The sequence below is a fragment of the Gallus gallus genome, chromosome 8 (assembly GCF_016699485.2).
Source record: "Gallus gallus isolate bGalGal1 chromosome 8, bGalGal1.mat.broiler.GRCg7b, whole genome shotgun sequence".
NCBI classification, from domain to species: domain Eukaryota; kingdom Metazoa; phylum Chordata; class Aves; order Galliformes; family Phasianidae; genus Gallus; species Gallus gallus.
The window spans coordinates 3,519,211-3,535,095 of NC_052539.1; the positions used below are offsets into that span (position 1 = coordinate 3,519,211).

The 15,885-nt window shown below is 39.1% G+C and overlaps 1 protein-coding gene across 2 annotated transcripts; it reads left to right on the top strand.

Moving 5' to 3' along the window:
- The first annotated feature begins 96 nt into the window (after positions 1-96).
- UCHL5 (ubiquitin C-terminal hydrolase L5) lies at positions 97-12,870 on the top strand. Of its 2 annotated transcripts, NM_001305615.2 has the most exons (11): positions 97-316; positions 792-855; positions 1,554-1,659; positions 6,853-6,978; positions 7,063-7,124; positions 7,224-7,354; positions 8,140-8,203; positions 9,326-9,428; positions 9,833-9,946; positions 11,327-11,425; positions 12,248-12,870. In NM_001305615.2, the coding sequence occupies exons 1-11, from the start codon at positions 235-237 to the stop codon at positions 12,290-12,292; spliced, it is 996 nt and encodes a 331-aa protein (NP_001292544.2). In that variant the 5' UTR covers positions 97-234; the 3' UTR covers positions 12,293-12,870.
- The last annotated feature ends 3,015 nt before the right edge of the window (positions 12,871-15,885 follow it).

Consider the following 15,885-nt stretch of genomic DNA (forward strand, 5'->3'; position numbering starts at 1 on the left):
GGATGGAGACGGAAGCACTCGTAGACCGCCGCGGCTCTGACTCGGAAGTGGTTTCTGCTGCTGCCCCGGAACTGCTCTCCGCGTTCACTTCCTGCTCCCGCCCTGCCTCACCATAGAGATGCCAGGTGCGGCGTGGGCCGCGGGGCCTGCCGGGAAGCGAGCGGCGTGCCTCGGTCTGGCGGCGTAGCTGGTCGGTGGCACCTATAGCCTGAGGGCAGCGCGCAGGCCGCCGCCATGGCGGGAGGCAGCAGCGCCGGGGAGTGGTGTCTCATGGAGAGCGACCCGGGCGTCTTCACGGAACTCATCAAGGGCTTCGGTGAGGGAGCGGGGCCGGGGCGTTGCGGAACCCGGGGAGGCGTTATGAGGCCCGCAGTCCGGTCGCTCGCCCTTTCATTCTGCAGGGCCTACGGCGGGCAGGCCCCGCTGCAGCGCTGCCGCACCTCTCCGTCTCCGGCAGCGCTCGTAGGAAGCGGGCTGTGTGCGTGGGCTGCGAGCCCGGCGGGCCGGGTTTAGGGCCTACGGGAAGGGCGCCTGGGGGAGCGGGCTGAGCTGCGTGACCGCTGCTGGGTGTTCTGCGAGGGGCTGCTTTGGGAACGTTCGGTTTTACACTGACTTCCAATTAACGTGTTTGGCAATATTGTGGTTACACAGCTAAGTCTAGTCGTACTTCTGTTTGCATTTAGCTAGTGTGTCAATCTTACGTTTATTTCTTTTTTTATTAGTATTGTTAGTTACACCCCTTCTAAATGCAGTGGCTCAGGAAAGCTTTCTTATTTCTGTTTTTTGTGCAGGCTGTAGAGGAGCACAAGTAGAAGAAATATGGAGTTTAGAACCGGAAAACTTTGAAAAACTGAAGTAAGGAACTTTCCTTTCTAAACTGTATGGTTTTTATTTATATTTGTGTGAGCTCTCTGCAAGAAGCTTGTCCTGGGCTTAGGTGGAGGGTGCTCAGTTTCCACTGAATTGCATCGGGGTTTTGATTTAATCATGTACTTTGCAATTAAATGACCTTTTATTAGTGTCTTGTTTAATTTACTAGCTTTTCTGTTTATAGGTAGAGCTGATAATAGCAGCTAGAACGTGAGAAGAGTTTTCTGATGATTTTGGCATTGGTTTGTGTTGCATCCTTTGAGGAGCTCCTCTTATCTTTGAATATTTAGAAGGAGTACCAAAACTTTCATTCCAGTTCTTATGTGTGATTGATAAATAGCTATCAAAATATTTCCCAGTCACTATCAGGTTGAAAAGGGTGTTTTGCACTTATTATCATTACAGTGACCAGGAAAACTGGTCCTGACTTGCTAAATGCAAATTCAGACTGGAGCTGCTTAGCTTATATGGAAAGAAGCCTTAAGTATGTTCTCCCTAATTAAAAGACTGTAGCAGAAAGCAAGCTCCCTGTGTTTATAAATAAATAATTAACAGGATTACTGTAACAGCACGCAATTAAACTATCATAGATGTTTCTGGCTTTGGTATTTTTTCTTAATACATCTATTTTGTTTGTTGTTGTTTATTTGTGTTTTTTTTTCCCTATGAATTTGATATTTTAGGCCGGTACATGGGCTGATATTCCTTTTCAAGTGGCAGCCAGGAGAGGAACCAGCAGGTTCTGTTGTTCAGGATTCCAGGCTGGATACAATATTTTTTGCTAAACAGGTACAGCAAGTTTGGTATTTTTGTTGGATGTGTCATGAAACAGAGCATTTAATATGGGAAGATAAACCAGTTTTTTTGTTAAAATGTACACAACAATTGTACTAAGTGAAGCAACTTAAACAAATCTTGTGAGATAAGATACTATATATTAGATGGCTAGCAAAGCAAGTCAGATTGATCTGCCAAGGCAGACAAAAATATAATCTGGTATTGAAAAGTAAAGTTCTTATTTGCCAGCCCCCTCCTATAAGAAGTAACTCTTCTGTATCATAAAGAATTACTTAGTTTCCAGCAGGAGAAACAATTTATTTGTTGTTTTATTTTTGGTTTGTTATTGTTTTTTCTTTGCAACCACTTTCAACAAATCATAAGAAAAAAATGTTTGTTTCAATCAAGTTCTTGTCTCTTGTGTTTCTCAAATGCTCTGCAGTTAGGTCAATATGACTCTAGGATAACACTTGAAGGCTTTATGGACCATTTTGGTCTGTACATTTTAAGTCTGAAGTACTTAAATCAGAAAGTTTAAATTGAGTTACAGGAAAAATAAGTGCTTTCTGTTTGTGTGAAGAAATCTCCACGCACTCCTAACTGAAAGTAAAATGTGAAAAACAGCAGAACCAGTATCTGTAGCACCCTGGCTACTCTGTATGTGTACTTCTATTAGGCAGATAATTGTCTTCTATTAGTTTTTGTTATTGTATGGGAACTGTTGAGTCCTGGCCTGATTTTCACTGATTGAGCACCTGGGGAAAGGACCCAGTCAGCCCTGGGAGCACAGGTGAAGGCAATTGAGCTGTGTGACTGCAAGGGGTGGAGCCTGGCTGCACCTCCTTAGAGCTCATTTAAGGGCTGACTGCCACTAGGGAAGGATCTCTGGTTGGAGATCCCTCCTTAGTGAAGCTTTCTGCTGTGAACCTGGAATCTTCTGGTATGGGTGAGCAATCTTCTTCCTTTCCTTTATAGCACCCTTCTATTATCCTGGTCCTTTTCTCATCTCACCTTTGTTGTAATGCCTTTCATATTGGTCTGATTGCTGCAGTTATAGTCCTCCTACCTTACTGTTTCATGCTGTCATAGATGACTTTATTCCTTGGTCTATTTCAATATGATTTTATTTATGTAGTTTACTGGTCAGTTTTATGCACACTCATCTTAAATTTGGCCTCCCTGTTATGCCTAGGTGTCATTTGGTCCTCTATTTGAGGGCAGAGAACTCTGGATGATCTTACATACCCTTTGAGCTAGGATACCTAGGCACAATGAGGTGAGTTAAGGATCCAATTTCAGCCTTAACTCTGAATTTCCTGATTTCAGTGTTGCTTAAGTAGACCCTTGCCATTATTTTTACATGCAGTGGCTATGTGATTGTACCACTCAACGTATTTAGCTGTTGTCAGCACTGTTTAGAATAGCTGAGTTCTGTGCTGATCAGTGTGTAAGTGAAAGCATCTTTTCACACAAGAGAAGGCTGTTGCTGCAGACTTTAAGTTTTTTTATTATTCTAATAACCCCTTCAGGTTTTATTACTGAAATACTGGCATAATGCCTTTATTTTGTGCAGTGTATTTTAAGCTGCATTCTGATGGTAGAATGTGTTCTTTGATTCTTTGACACTGTCAATTTTGGTTACATTAAAATAGACCAAATATCCATGTAAAGGCTAAACTTGAGATTACAGATAATATTGTAAGAGGTGAACCTGTAATGTATCTGATCAAAATCAGAAGATTTTCAGTAATGGAATATAACTATGGGAAGATAATACATATATATATATATACATATATATATTTTAATTTCATCCCATGGATGACTTAAATAGGAGTTTTAAACAGGACTAAGTTTCAGAATTTAGCCCTAATGCCAAATTCTTTTATACTGGGCTTTGTCAAACCTACTGTTTTGTATTGTACTCCTTAGTAAGTGAAGTCTTGTAATCTGCCAGTTAGATTACCAGTTACAGCACAAGGCTCTTTAAAGGCGTTGTGGGTTTGTTTGTTTGTTTAAAAAGTAGCCCATCAACTGAATGTAATTTGAGATCTTAAGCTGACTCAGAAACTTAAAATGAGTTTTTGGACAGAGGTGTCTACTTCTAAAGTTTTGAGTCTTTAATGAAAGCGTACCAAAATAACATGTTCAGGTATATCCTTGCAATGGTTTGTTGTAAGCTAAGCTCTGCTTGGCAATACAGCATTATTCTTGTGTGTTGGAATCCAGCTTCCTATCTCACTAAGTGCATAGGTATTCGTGGGGGTGCTTCCATTTTTTTTCTGATAATATTAAATGTGACTAATAGCTTTCCTAGCAAAATCTGCTTTAAGTTGGAATCCTGAATAGTGATGATTTAAATAGCCTTTCCAGGACATCCTGGATAGGAATACACAGGCACGTGTTGGGGTTTCTGGGCAAATGCAGAAAATCCTAAAAATCAGGCTGAAAATCTTTCTGGGACAGCCTGCATATATTGTCATGCAATGTAAAAAAAAAAAGTAGAATTTTTTTCAGTGTTTGCTGAGACACCTTAAGTCACAGAAATACATTAGAAATTAAGGTAGATGGGTATCCTCACTGTTTGTCCCTAAAAAGCGTATACAGGGTGGGTGTGTAGCAGTGTTGGCTGGGCTGCGTGCACTCATAGAATGCTGTGGTGTAACAAGCCTTGCACTTGTCTACTGTAGGTACTAAAATCACTTCTTCCTTGCACCATGGTGCTTCTCTCACATCACCTAGGTCTAGGAATGTCACAGAATTGCAGCAGTTGGAATGGACCTCAAGAGATCAGGTCCTACCCCTAGAAGTGCTGCCTTATTACATCTGCCATCTGCACTGCCTTCTGATTCACCTGCAGAAATCTTCCTGCTGCTTTTTCTTTCTGCCTTGCAGTTCTGGAGAGTGTTTGTAGTTGTGTAATGTGCTTCAATTTCATTAACACTCATTTAAGATCTGCATTTGTTCTGTGTGTTGCAGCAGTAGGATGAGATAGTTTAACATTTTTCTTGTGCACTTAAGCAGACTACTTCATAGAGTAGTTGGAATACAAAGTTTGTTTATGCTGAAAGGCAGATATTGAATGAGGCCACTAATCCATGCTGAGCTTGATTTTGCTGTTATTTCAAGCTCCTTTATCCAGCTGATCCAGTTTCTGAGCTGTTCTGCCTCGGGACTCAAAACTTTTCTCTTACTTTCCTTTCCCTGTATGAATTCGCTGTTGGGTTGGTGGTCTGTCAGAGCACCTGGTGTTCCATCTTGGTTTTTTTTGGTAAGGATTATCATATAGTGCATTCTCCAGATGGAGGTTAGCTGTGGTGTCCCTTCATTCTAATAGCATGCTCTTTACCACAGGGATCACTACTGTCCTCTCTACTACTTCTGCCTTTCTCTGTCAGCTTAGTTAATACCATGTTTATGCCACTGTTTCAGATTAGCTCTCTGTAATGCCCAGGAGATCTTCCTGCTTTTGTCCTGAAGTGCTGTAGCCATGTCTGATACCACTCCCAAGTCATATGACAGATAACTGTTAGTTCTTGGTACTCTTTCCCTTGTGATAGTATTAATTCTTTGGAATTATGTCTTTCTGTTAGGCTGTTATTTAATTTTGTTCTGCTGCTGTTCATTGCTTCACTGCCTTAGACTGATCTCCCCTCTGTGCTCAATTATCATATAATTGTGTGAAATCCAGCCATTAGCTTTCATGCTTGCAGTCTATTTAAGTTTCTTCTGTTGCTATAATTATTCCAACTCGCGTGGCTGTAAGTTAAGACAACCAGATTTTCCTTAAACTAGGAGGTGTTTTGTTATTACTTCATGGTCTGCACTACAGAGACCTGATCTGAATACCATGAGATGTATTTACTGCAGCATATAGTGCTAACATGGTTGGATTTTTTTGAAGATAGCAACAAGTGATGTCTCTGAAGCAATTTCTGGAGTAGGAATGGCATTGCAAAGGACTGTGTTGGTTGACAGAAAGGCAAGCATATGGCCTGATTGATTCTGCCTGCTTTTGATGTCTGTACTACAACTGTTTGCAATCAGGAGAATTTGGTTTTGATTGTGGAAAGTTGTTTGGTGTGAGGGGAAGTTTCCTTTTTCCTCCTTTCTTGTTGGAAGTGGTTTTGCATTCACAGCCCCGAACTGATTTTCATATATTTTACACAGAATCAGCATCACTTCTGCCAGTCCTCATGGTTACCATCTTCAATTGCAAAATAGACTCCTGGCTGAAGAAACATTAATTTTGCTAGCCTGTAGCTCCCTATGGAAAAAACTGAGATGATGTCTTGTATTGTGACCTCGTAACTTTATTGTATTATGGTTGTTTTTATATTCTTACATACTATATTTTAATGTGGATATTATTAATGTGTTTTGTTGGTTTTTTTTAAAGGCATTACTGAAAGGTGAAGAGTTTTGTGTATTCTAACAGTAGAATATTAAACACAGATTTAAGAAACAGTTACACAAAGTAGTAACTTTGTTATGTTCAAAAGGGTGGATGTATTGCCAATTAACAAGGGAAAAGTCTAAATTTTCATGTGGCTCTTTCCTCATCACAACAGTCTCTAAAAATGTGTTCTTTATATCTGAAAATGTCTGCAAACGTTTTATTAGCTTATCCCTTGGATATTTGATATGTCTTATCCTGTATAACTTCTATAAAATACATATAGATCCTGTTACGTGCCTTATTACCCCCACGTAAATATTTTTGGGGGCTCTGAATTCCTCTGGGAATTCTGATCATTCAAAAGAAACTCTCTTTGCAAGGATGACTTTTTTTGCTATAAATACAACATAGTTTGAGCAGTTAACTCTAAATGCTATTGTAGTGGAATGACCACTAAAATCAGAGGGTTCTCATTTGATATATGTCCTTTTGTCCTTTAATAAAGGACAAAAAGCAGAGGTGGTGAATCAATAGAATGACAGTTTCTAAGCAGAGAGTGTGAAATAATAGTTTAATCAATGAACAGTATACAGCAGCCACTCAGTATTCATTTTATTAGTGCCTCCAGCACTGGTCCTTCTGTGGCCGCTCAGAGTGTTTGGTGTTGTATTTTTAGAGTGAAACTGTAATGTGACTCAGCAAGGAAAATGTGTGTAATCAGAAGTGTTGCCAAATAGGAATTATACTTCTGTCACTGATACTGAGCAAATGATCAACTGACCAACTCTTGCCCTTTTTTTTCCTAGGTGATAAATAATGCTTGTGCTACTCAAGCCATAGTAAGTGTGTTGTTGAATTGCGCTCATCAAGATATCCGTCTAGGAGAGACTTTGTCAGAATTTAAGGAGTTTTCACAGAGTTTTGATGCTGCGGTAAGTGCCTGTTACTTCCTGTAGTTTAAGTAACAGTGCTTTCTACGTGTAGGCTTATGGTTCAATTTTGTTACTCAATTTCAGATGAAAGGCTTGGCACTAAGCAACTCAGAAGTGATTCGACAAGTTCACAACAGCTTTGCCAGGTAGCAGGTGTTTTACATGTTTTCCAGCCAGGGGAGAATTCATGCAAATTCCCTTTCACCTGATTTATCTATTTATTTATCTTTACACGTTCTTTGCAGACAGCAGATGTTTGAGTTTGATGCCAAGTCTTCAGCAAAAGAAGAAGACGCGTTTCACTTCGTAAGCTATGTTCCTGTTAACGGACGGCTGTATGAACTGGATGGATTAAGGGAAGGACCAATTGATTTAGGTACTATTTTGTTTTCTGAACATCCTTTGTTTTAACAGTAACTTGCTGAAACAAGTTGGTTATGTGTTGTCTTAAGAATAACTTCTAGATTTCCTTAATACTCAATGAAAGCACGTACTACTTTACAGCAGTTTATATTGTATTTTTGTTGATCTGAAAATCTATTTTTCCTCCTACTTTCTCTTCCTGTGTAAGAACATAGGTTGTTCTCTGCAATGTCTCCTCAAACAAACACAACTGTTAAAACTACCTAATGCTTTTGTTTTTCCTTACTGGTACTATGCAGTCCCTTTTGCTAGAAATGTTCTGCAAGGTTGTCTTTTGTGATACTGTTACCCAAGGTAACAATTCCCATGTCATGCTTTCAAGGATGTTGGCTTTTTTTTCTCAAGCTGTAGTCTGTCCTTTTATTTTGTGGGAGTTTGTGTACAGCTGTATGTGGCTGACTTCATACACTTGTCCATTATGCTTCTGACACTTACACAGTGCCCTTGTTTCCCCATGTGTAGGGAATATATTCTGTATTAAAGGATAGCTAGTTTTAGCTTAGTTTTGCTATCTGTTAGAGTTCCTGTTTCATATCCTGTAATCTTTCTTAGTCTGTGGTATGTGTAACATCTTGTATCTTGAGAAGCTCTATGGTACCAATCATGTTTTTGCACTTCCTTTAGTGTCTGCTGTATCTCGCAGTATTCCATACTCTGATTCCAGTATCTTAGTGTGTTTGTATGGGAACTGTTGAGTCATGACCTGAAGGAATCTTTTTAATTTGTTTTTTTTTCTAGGTTCATGCAATCAAGATGACTGGATTAGTGCTGTGCGGCCTGTCATAGAGAAACGGATACAAAAGTAAATAATTGTGATGCTTTTAAAATGGAACTCCCTAAATAGATATATGTAAAACCAATTCTTTATTCTTCATTTCCTTCAGTTAAAGGCTTTCAACTGAATTTCTAAGGAATGAAGCTTGTGCATCCTTTTATATGTGTATCACTGTGTGACTTCAGAAATTATTGCCCAGCATGAGCCAAATGTGATGAGTAGCTAAGTCTCAAATACGCTGTGCTCCAGTGTGGTTAGTCAAAGTAGGTATCTGTAGTGAAGAGAGATGCTGCTAGTACTCTGAAAAAAGTAAGAGCAAGGTTAAGTGTTAGATAGCTGTAGGTCTTTGCGAGGGAGAACTCAGTGCCATTACCACTGACAACGATTGGGTTTGCATTATAATTCAAAATACTAGTTAGTAAATAACATCTGTACAGCTGGTATTTATAGAAAATTAACCTTAGGTATGTGGCTTGCTGTGAAAGTTTCATCCAGAGAAATTCATTTGGCATTTCTTCAGCTTCACAGCTTTCTCCAAGGTGCACCAGTGCCTTGTTTTTGTTAGAATTAATTTTACACCATTTTTACAAAGTAACTTTCAAAGTCTTTTACTTAAAGATTTTCATCTGATACGCAAAATGTAACTGCTAAATCCCACTTGCAGAACTTATGCTCTTAAAGGGCTGCTATTTATTCTTACTAATAAAGGTATTTTTTGCATCACATGAGTAAGTCTCTAAAGCTTTATAGCAAATAAGAATACTGAGAGAGTATAAGTATTGCATGCAGTATTCTTGTGCTATTTTTGTCAGCCGTGCCCTTCTGGGTTTATTGTTACTTTTTGTTGTTTGCCTCCTCTTTCCCCTTTGGAATATAGCTTCAAATACTTATTTCTTGTGACAGCAGACAGGAACAGCAGCATCTGGGGAGAACAGATGAGCACTTTCCAAACTAACTCCTAGTAATCTGAGATTGTATTTCATGGCAGAATTGCATCTGTAGTACAACTTAATGTAATACAACTGTGTGTTCCCCTGACACTTCAGAAATGTATTCCCTTTCAGTAGAAGGAAATCCTGAAGGAGACTCTTGAGTTTTCATGGAAAAGATTAATTTTGAAAGCTTTTTTTCTTTTTGTTCCTCTTACAGATACAGCGAAGGTGAGATAAGGTTTAATTTGATGGCTATTGTATCTGACAGAAAGATGATATATGAGCAGAGAATTGCAGAATTACAACGACAACTTGCAGAGGTAAATCCTGGTATTTAAGTTAGATTAGATCTGTGATAGCAGTTCCGTATCTTTATTATTCACCACTGTCCCTTACTTCGAATGAAGCGTCAACTAAAAGGAGAAGGGGAGGATGATTGCATCTGTCCACTGCAGTGCCACATGAAGATAGCTGTTGTAGCTCTAGTTAGTTTTCTGAGTATCAAGTACAGGCTGGCCACATCATTGTGTCTGTCTGTCCTGGCTAATATGTTATTACAGTGGAACTATATTTTTCTAAATAATAAAGCTAATCCACATAAAATTAACTGCAGAAATGTCATAAATAAGCGAAATTGTTTTTTTCTGTAATTGGAATATTGAAAAAGCAAGACTATTTCCCTTTAACAAAGTGCATTAACTCTGCATTCTCTGTTTTGTGCCAGGAGGAACCTATGGAGACCGATCAAAGTAGTAACATGTTAAGTTCTATACAGTCAGAAGTTGCAAAATATCAGATGTTAATTGAAGAAGAGAACCAAAAACTAAAAAGATACAAGGTATGTTGCCTCTCATTTTTTGATCCAAATATGGGGAACATGGCAAGGAAAAGCCAGCTGTTACGTTTGTGAGAGGCTGTTGAAATAAATCTACAGGAATTTGAGCATGAGAAATATAGTCTGTTACAGCTTTTAATGTAAGTTCCCATGCCATTCCGGAATCTACAGAGTGCTTATTGGCTTGTGTCCTTTCAGTGTAAGGCTTATAAGTTGATTTGTAACGTTCTCTGTCTTTCACTTTGTTTTGCTGCTTTTTTATATTTTTCTTAATTAAAACAACACTCCCTTTAAGCACAGTGAATTCTGCTATTTCTACAAAGAAATGATTTGGTGTGCCTTAAGTAGGCTGCTCAACCTGCTACAGCTGGAGTCCTTAATCTCTTTATTGTATATAAAATTGGCCTTTTAGTAGATTTCTTTTTTTCATTTTTACCAGTAGAAATCTCATGTGTTTATCTTATTTTTCTATTGAGCTTTCATACAAACTTTTCCAGCTATCATTGTCATTGATGCTCATTATTTATTAAGCCAAGTCAGGAAGTCTTTGGATATAGAGTCCTTCTGTGTTTGCCCATCTGTCAACTGATCTGACACACAGATGTTCACTGCAGGAGCTCTCCTAGGATATTTTAATTGTTCTTTTGTTACAGTTTACCTGTTAGCTTTTTCTTAAGCAGGTAGCAGTGAAGGAACAACTGATGTGTTGTGCATTTATCCTAAATAAGTATTTTATTCAAGTGCACTGAAAGCATATAATCCTTTAAGAGGGCATATTATGTTAATGAAAATTATAGGAAAGCTTTGAAATCATCCCTTGTAACTCTTTGATTCTGTAATGCTTCTCAAGGAATGTTTTGAGAAGCAATGAAATTTAGAAGCTCAGTAACCAATTGTTTTCCCTTTTTTTGTTAATGATTTCAAATCTATCTCTACTGTACTTGTGCTAATTACCTCTTCAGTGTTGTAGAGTGTTATGGCTACTTATTTTAGGTTAGTGTCACTGCATTCTGTTCCGTAGCATCAAGAAACTGTACTGAAGTAATCAAAAACATATAATCTACTTTACAAAGCATGAGAATAAGCACCAAAAAAAAATGAAATGAGGAGGTCAATAGATGCTTAAACTTCATGATTTATTTTGAAATATTATGGGAACTATGTAGCAGTCAGCTTTTTTTCTTGAAGTTATCCACTTGGGGTCCTTAAGTAGAGTTTGTACTTTATGCACTAAATTTTTTCACTTTTCTTCAAAAATGTATGGTTTGGACTTTATTTTTAACTGGCTAATATGTAATAAAAAACTCCATTGGAGTCGTCAGAAGAAAAGAGAAAATCGACATTTTGTGATACAATAATTCTGACCTTTTGAATTTTTTTTAGATTGAAAACATTAGAAGAAAACATAACTACCTGCCTTTCATCATGGAATTATTAAAGACTCTAGCAGAACATCAACAGTTAATACCATTAGTAGAAAAAGTGAGTATTTCTTAGCTGAATTATAAGTAACAATGTATTACTATAACTTTTCATACATTCTACTTGAAAATGCACTCCACTGTACAGGCATGAATTGCCTGGCTGGATGGAGCTTTGAGCAACCTAGTCTGGTGGGAGGTGTCCCTGTCTATAGCAGGGGGCTGGAACTCAATCTTAAAGGTCCTGTCCAACCTAAGTCATTCTATGGTCTTGACAAACCCTGTTGAACTGAAAATTATTTAAACGTCTATATGCATCCATGTCTGTGTATGAGACTTCCATTTGCCAACCTGGGATCTGTTCTTAAGACTGTTCTATTGATGTGTTCAGATGTCAACACTAGGTGGCAACCTGTGCACAAAAATTCTGGTAACTTGAAGGACTTGGAATTTTTTCTCTTCATTGTCCTGATATAGATCCACTGCTTCAATTGCTTTCTCCTTTGTATAGTATGTGGATATTAATGTTGATTTGCTATTAGGATTTAAGCGTGTTCATTGAAGTTTGTCTGTCACTTTGGCAAGGTTATTAAATGTTTTAGATATATATATTTATATAGCAATATGGCTGTTTAAGTACTTGGCTTGAATTATAATGAGATTACGTAAACAGCAAAAATCTTGCTCGGAACTATTTTTCTACTCTATTTATGAAATAGTAGTAAAACTACAGTAGAATACTTATGAAGTGTCTGAGTTTACATTTAACATGTTTCTTTTTGCAGTGTTCTGTGTAGAAGGCTCAGTGTTATGAGCAGTCAAATGTACAAAAGGTAAATCTTGGTATCATCAGAGTTTAACGATATCTCCCTTTGCTTTCTAGGCTAAAGAAAAACAGAACGCCAAGAAAGTTCAGGAGGCCAAGTGAAGATGGCCTTGCAAAATGCATTCAACTATGTGCTTCTGAAACTATTTTCATGACAACAAATAAAACTTTTCATAAACATTAAATTTTGTCCAACGCACGTTTGACAATTGTAACAGTTTGTCTTCTGCTGTATGCACGGGTCTAGTTTTTTTCCTTCCCTTGCATCTTGTGCATGTAGTACTACTAAGTAATGTTTAAGTTCTATTGGTCAAATTCCTTATTTAAGTCTGATTTCTGAATGTTTGGAAAGTGGGCTTAAACACATGCAAGGAAAATGTACCCGTTTTGTCCCACGTGAGTATATGGTAATGATGCAAATGCCAGAATTCAAGTTTAAGCATGAGCTTTCTTTGCTCATTCCTACTAACAGTTGTTCTGAGCTCATCCTTGTTATCCAGTTGTTCAGTGACATGCCCTGTGTCTTTGTTTTTCTGAAGTCCGTGTCTAATTTTTTTTACAAAGTTGAAAACTACAAATTTAGCAGTAGAAACATTTGCAAAGACCGATGTATAATCTCAGAAGATCTGCATTGCTTTAGTAGAAAAGATAATAAATATTCCCATTTTTATTTTGGCAAACTTTCTTCCTGTGGTATTTTTATTGTTGGATATGATAACTAAAGATGTACTGAAGGTTGTCAGCCTTGACTGAATATCTGCATTGTAATTTTGTTTATGCTGTTGTTTTGGGTGTTAGTATTGGATACAATCTAGTACTCTTGTATGGCATTTCTTTAAAACAGTGCTTTTTAATTCACCATAGGTGGTAAAAGGAAATGTTATAGTGTAAGAAAAGATATGTAAAGAATGTTCTTCTTGGTAACACTGGAATGGAAGATACTTGACTTGTCTTCCAAGGGCCAAAGGATGCAGCCAAAGGGTTGTGATCAGTGGGTCTGTGTCAGGGTGGAGGCTGGTCACAAGTGGTGTCCTTCAGGGGTCCATCTTGGGACTGGTGCTCTTCAACATCTTTATCAATAACACAGATAGTGGCATCGAGTGCACCCTCAGCAAGTCTGTGGATGACACCAAACAGCGGTGCAGTTGATTATGTTGGAAGGAAGGGAAGCTATCCAGAGGGACCTGGACAGGCTGGAGAAATGGGCCCATGAGAACCTAATGAGATTCAATAAGGCCAAGTGCAGTGCCCTGGTATTTATACATACATTTATTTTATATTTATACATGAATCCCAGGTATTTATACGAACTGGGGGAAGATCTCCTTGAGAGCAGCCCTGTGGAGAAGGACTTGGGGGTCCTGGTAGATGAGAAGCTGGACGTGAGCCAGCAGTGTGCTTGCAGCCCGGAAGGCCAACTGTGTTCTGGGCTGCATTAAAAAAGGGGTGGCCAGCAGGGAGAGGGAGGTGATTGTGCCCCTCTACTCAGCTCTTGTGAGGCCCCATCTGCTGCAGTACTGCATCCAGGGCTGAGGCCCCCAGCACAGGAAGGATGTGGAGCTCTTGGAGTGGGCCCCGAGGAGGGCCACTAAGATGATCAGAGGGCTGGAGCACCTCTCCTGTGAGGAAAGGTTGAGGGAACTGGGATTGTTTAGCTTGGAGAAGAGAAGGCTCTGGGGAGACCTCATTGTGGCCTTCCAGTACTTGAGGTGAGCATATAAACAGGAGGGGGAATGGCAGTGAGGGTGGATAGTGACAGGACAAGGGGGAATAGTTTCAAACTGGGACAGGGGATGTTTAGGTTAGACATTAGGAAGAAGTTTTTCACCCAGAGGGTGGTGACGCACTGAACAGGTAGCCCAAGGAGGTTGTGGATGCCCCATCCCTGTGGAGACATTCAAGGCCAGGCTGGATGTGGCTCTGGGCAGCCTGGTCTGGCGGTTGGCTATTTGTTGTATGAAGTATGCTATTATTTCTGTTAACAGAGGATTGACTTATTTTCCAGGAGTCAAGTGCAAGAAGTTCTTACAAGACTTCTGGTGGTGTTGGTGTACTCAAGTGAATGAACACAAGGTAAAATCATATGTTTTATTTAATTCCTTTTAGTGGTCATTCCTAAGGTTTCACCTTTGGCCAGTAGCAAGGCTTTGAGAATTGCATAGATGAAGAACCTAAGTGGAAGGCTTTGTAAATGCTTAGGAAGAAGTGAATGGAGAGGAGGTGTGTGTATACATATGTATTCCAACTGTATGGGACCAACCTAGGTAATTTTTTATCCCTAAGTAGCTTTCTCTGTTATATATAGTAACTGCAAGCATTGAAGGAAAAGCAGTTCAGCCATGGAGTCTTTTTGTCTGTTCCAGATGGTCTCACTTCCTTCTATTAATAACATCGAACAGAGTTTATTATATTGAAGGCACTTTTCAAGTTTACAGTTGAATGTTTTGCAATGATAGGCAAGTGTTTTCCATATCTTGTGCAGTGTGTTTACACTTTATTTACATCCGTTGACTTTTTTTAACTACAAATAACGACTTGCTAGGACACATTTCTAATAGTAGCTATGCAATCATCTACAGCTTTATCAGTATCTGATATGTACAGGTCAGTGAGTGAAAAATAGCATGCGTTTAAACAAATAATTAATTCCTGGTAATGTTATCGATGGCAATGTGGTACCAAGTGAACTGCTGTATCCTGATTTAAACAAGGAAACATGGAATACATACAAGATATTTCTCACAAAAACAAGATCATCTTATTTGGACATCCAAAAGCTCCTCTTATTGGAAACACTTCCTGCAAGCACGTGCAGAAGTGCAGATGTGAGTCACTATTTCTTCACAGCAGGCATCCAGAAATGCTTTTATAATACGAAGTCAGATATCACTGTTCTTACTGGACACTGCAGACTAGGTAAGAGCAAGCAGTTGGTGATGTGATGTCTCCTATCCTTATTAAGCTATTGTTCAGCTCTTGCGCTGTTAATGTGGATGGAGTAGCAAAGAGCAAGTCCTGAGTGGAAAAAGCATGTTCATTATGCTGCTATTGTATTAATAGTGCCCTTATGAACAGCTGGGGTGCATTTGACTTGGCTCGTTGCAGTTGAATAGAATCACAGCTTACAAGTTTTCCTTTGCAATAGGAAAAACTGTTTTCCAAGAGTGGGAGAAAATGAGCTTTTTATTGCATCCTTCTGTTTTTCATTCCACTTACTGGTGTGTTTTTTTTTTCCCTCAACACATTTGGTTGTTTCTCAATTCCTCAGAAACCTATAGAGCATTTCAGGAAGCTTCATGCTAAATATTTACTTAGAAGTCTAAGTGTGGTAGTGCTAAGAAGTGTTCTAAACACGACTAGTGTTTCCTAGATTACTGCTGAAAGTGCAGTTTGCTTTTACAGGGCAAAGATGACTTAGGTGCAGCTTTTTTTCCACCTTTTTGTTCCTCTTTTTTTCCCCCTGCTTCACTATGTAAATGTCATCCTGACCCCTGCTCTGTACCACACTCACAGGAGAGCAGGGAGCTGCTGCCCAGAGTAATGAGGCACCAGGTCTGTGTTCTTAGGGACTATACACATCTGTGAGCTACTCCCAGAAAGATACAGCCAGTTGGGCTGTGCCTTTAATCCTGGCAGCGGTCTGGTGATGGAGGAAGAGGAATGGAGGTGGTTAGAATAGCCACAGCCCTAGGGGT

Excerpts from the sequence above, each read along its gene's own strand:
- UCHL5 (NM_001305615.2), top strand. The coding sequence starts at position 235 with ATGGCGGGAGGCAGCAGCGCCGGGGAGTGGTGTCTCATGGAGAGCGAC. Across the intron at positions 317-791 it reads GGAACTCATCAAGGGCTTCG|GCTGTAGAGGAGCACAAGTA; the intron begins GTGAGGGAGCGG and ends TTTTTTGTGCAG. Across the intron at positions 9,947-11,326 it reads AAAAACTAAAAAGATACAAG|ATTGAAAACATTAGAAGAAA; the intron begins GTATGTTGCCTC and ends AATTTTTTTTAG.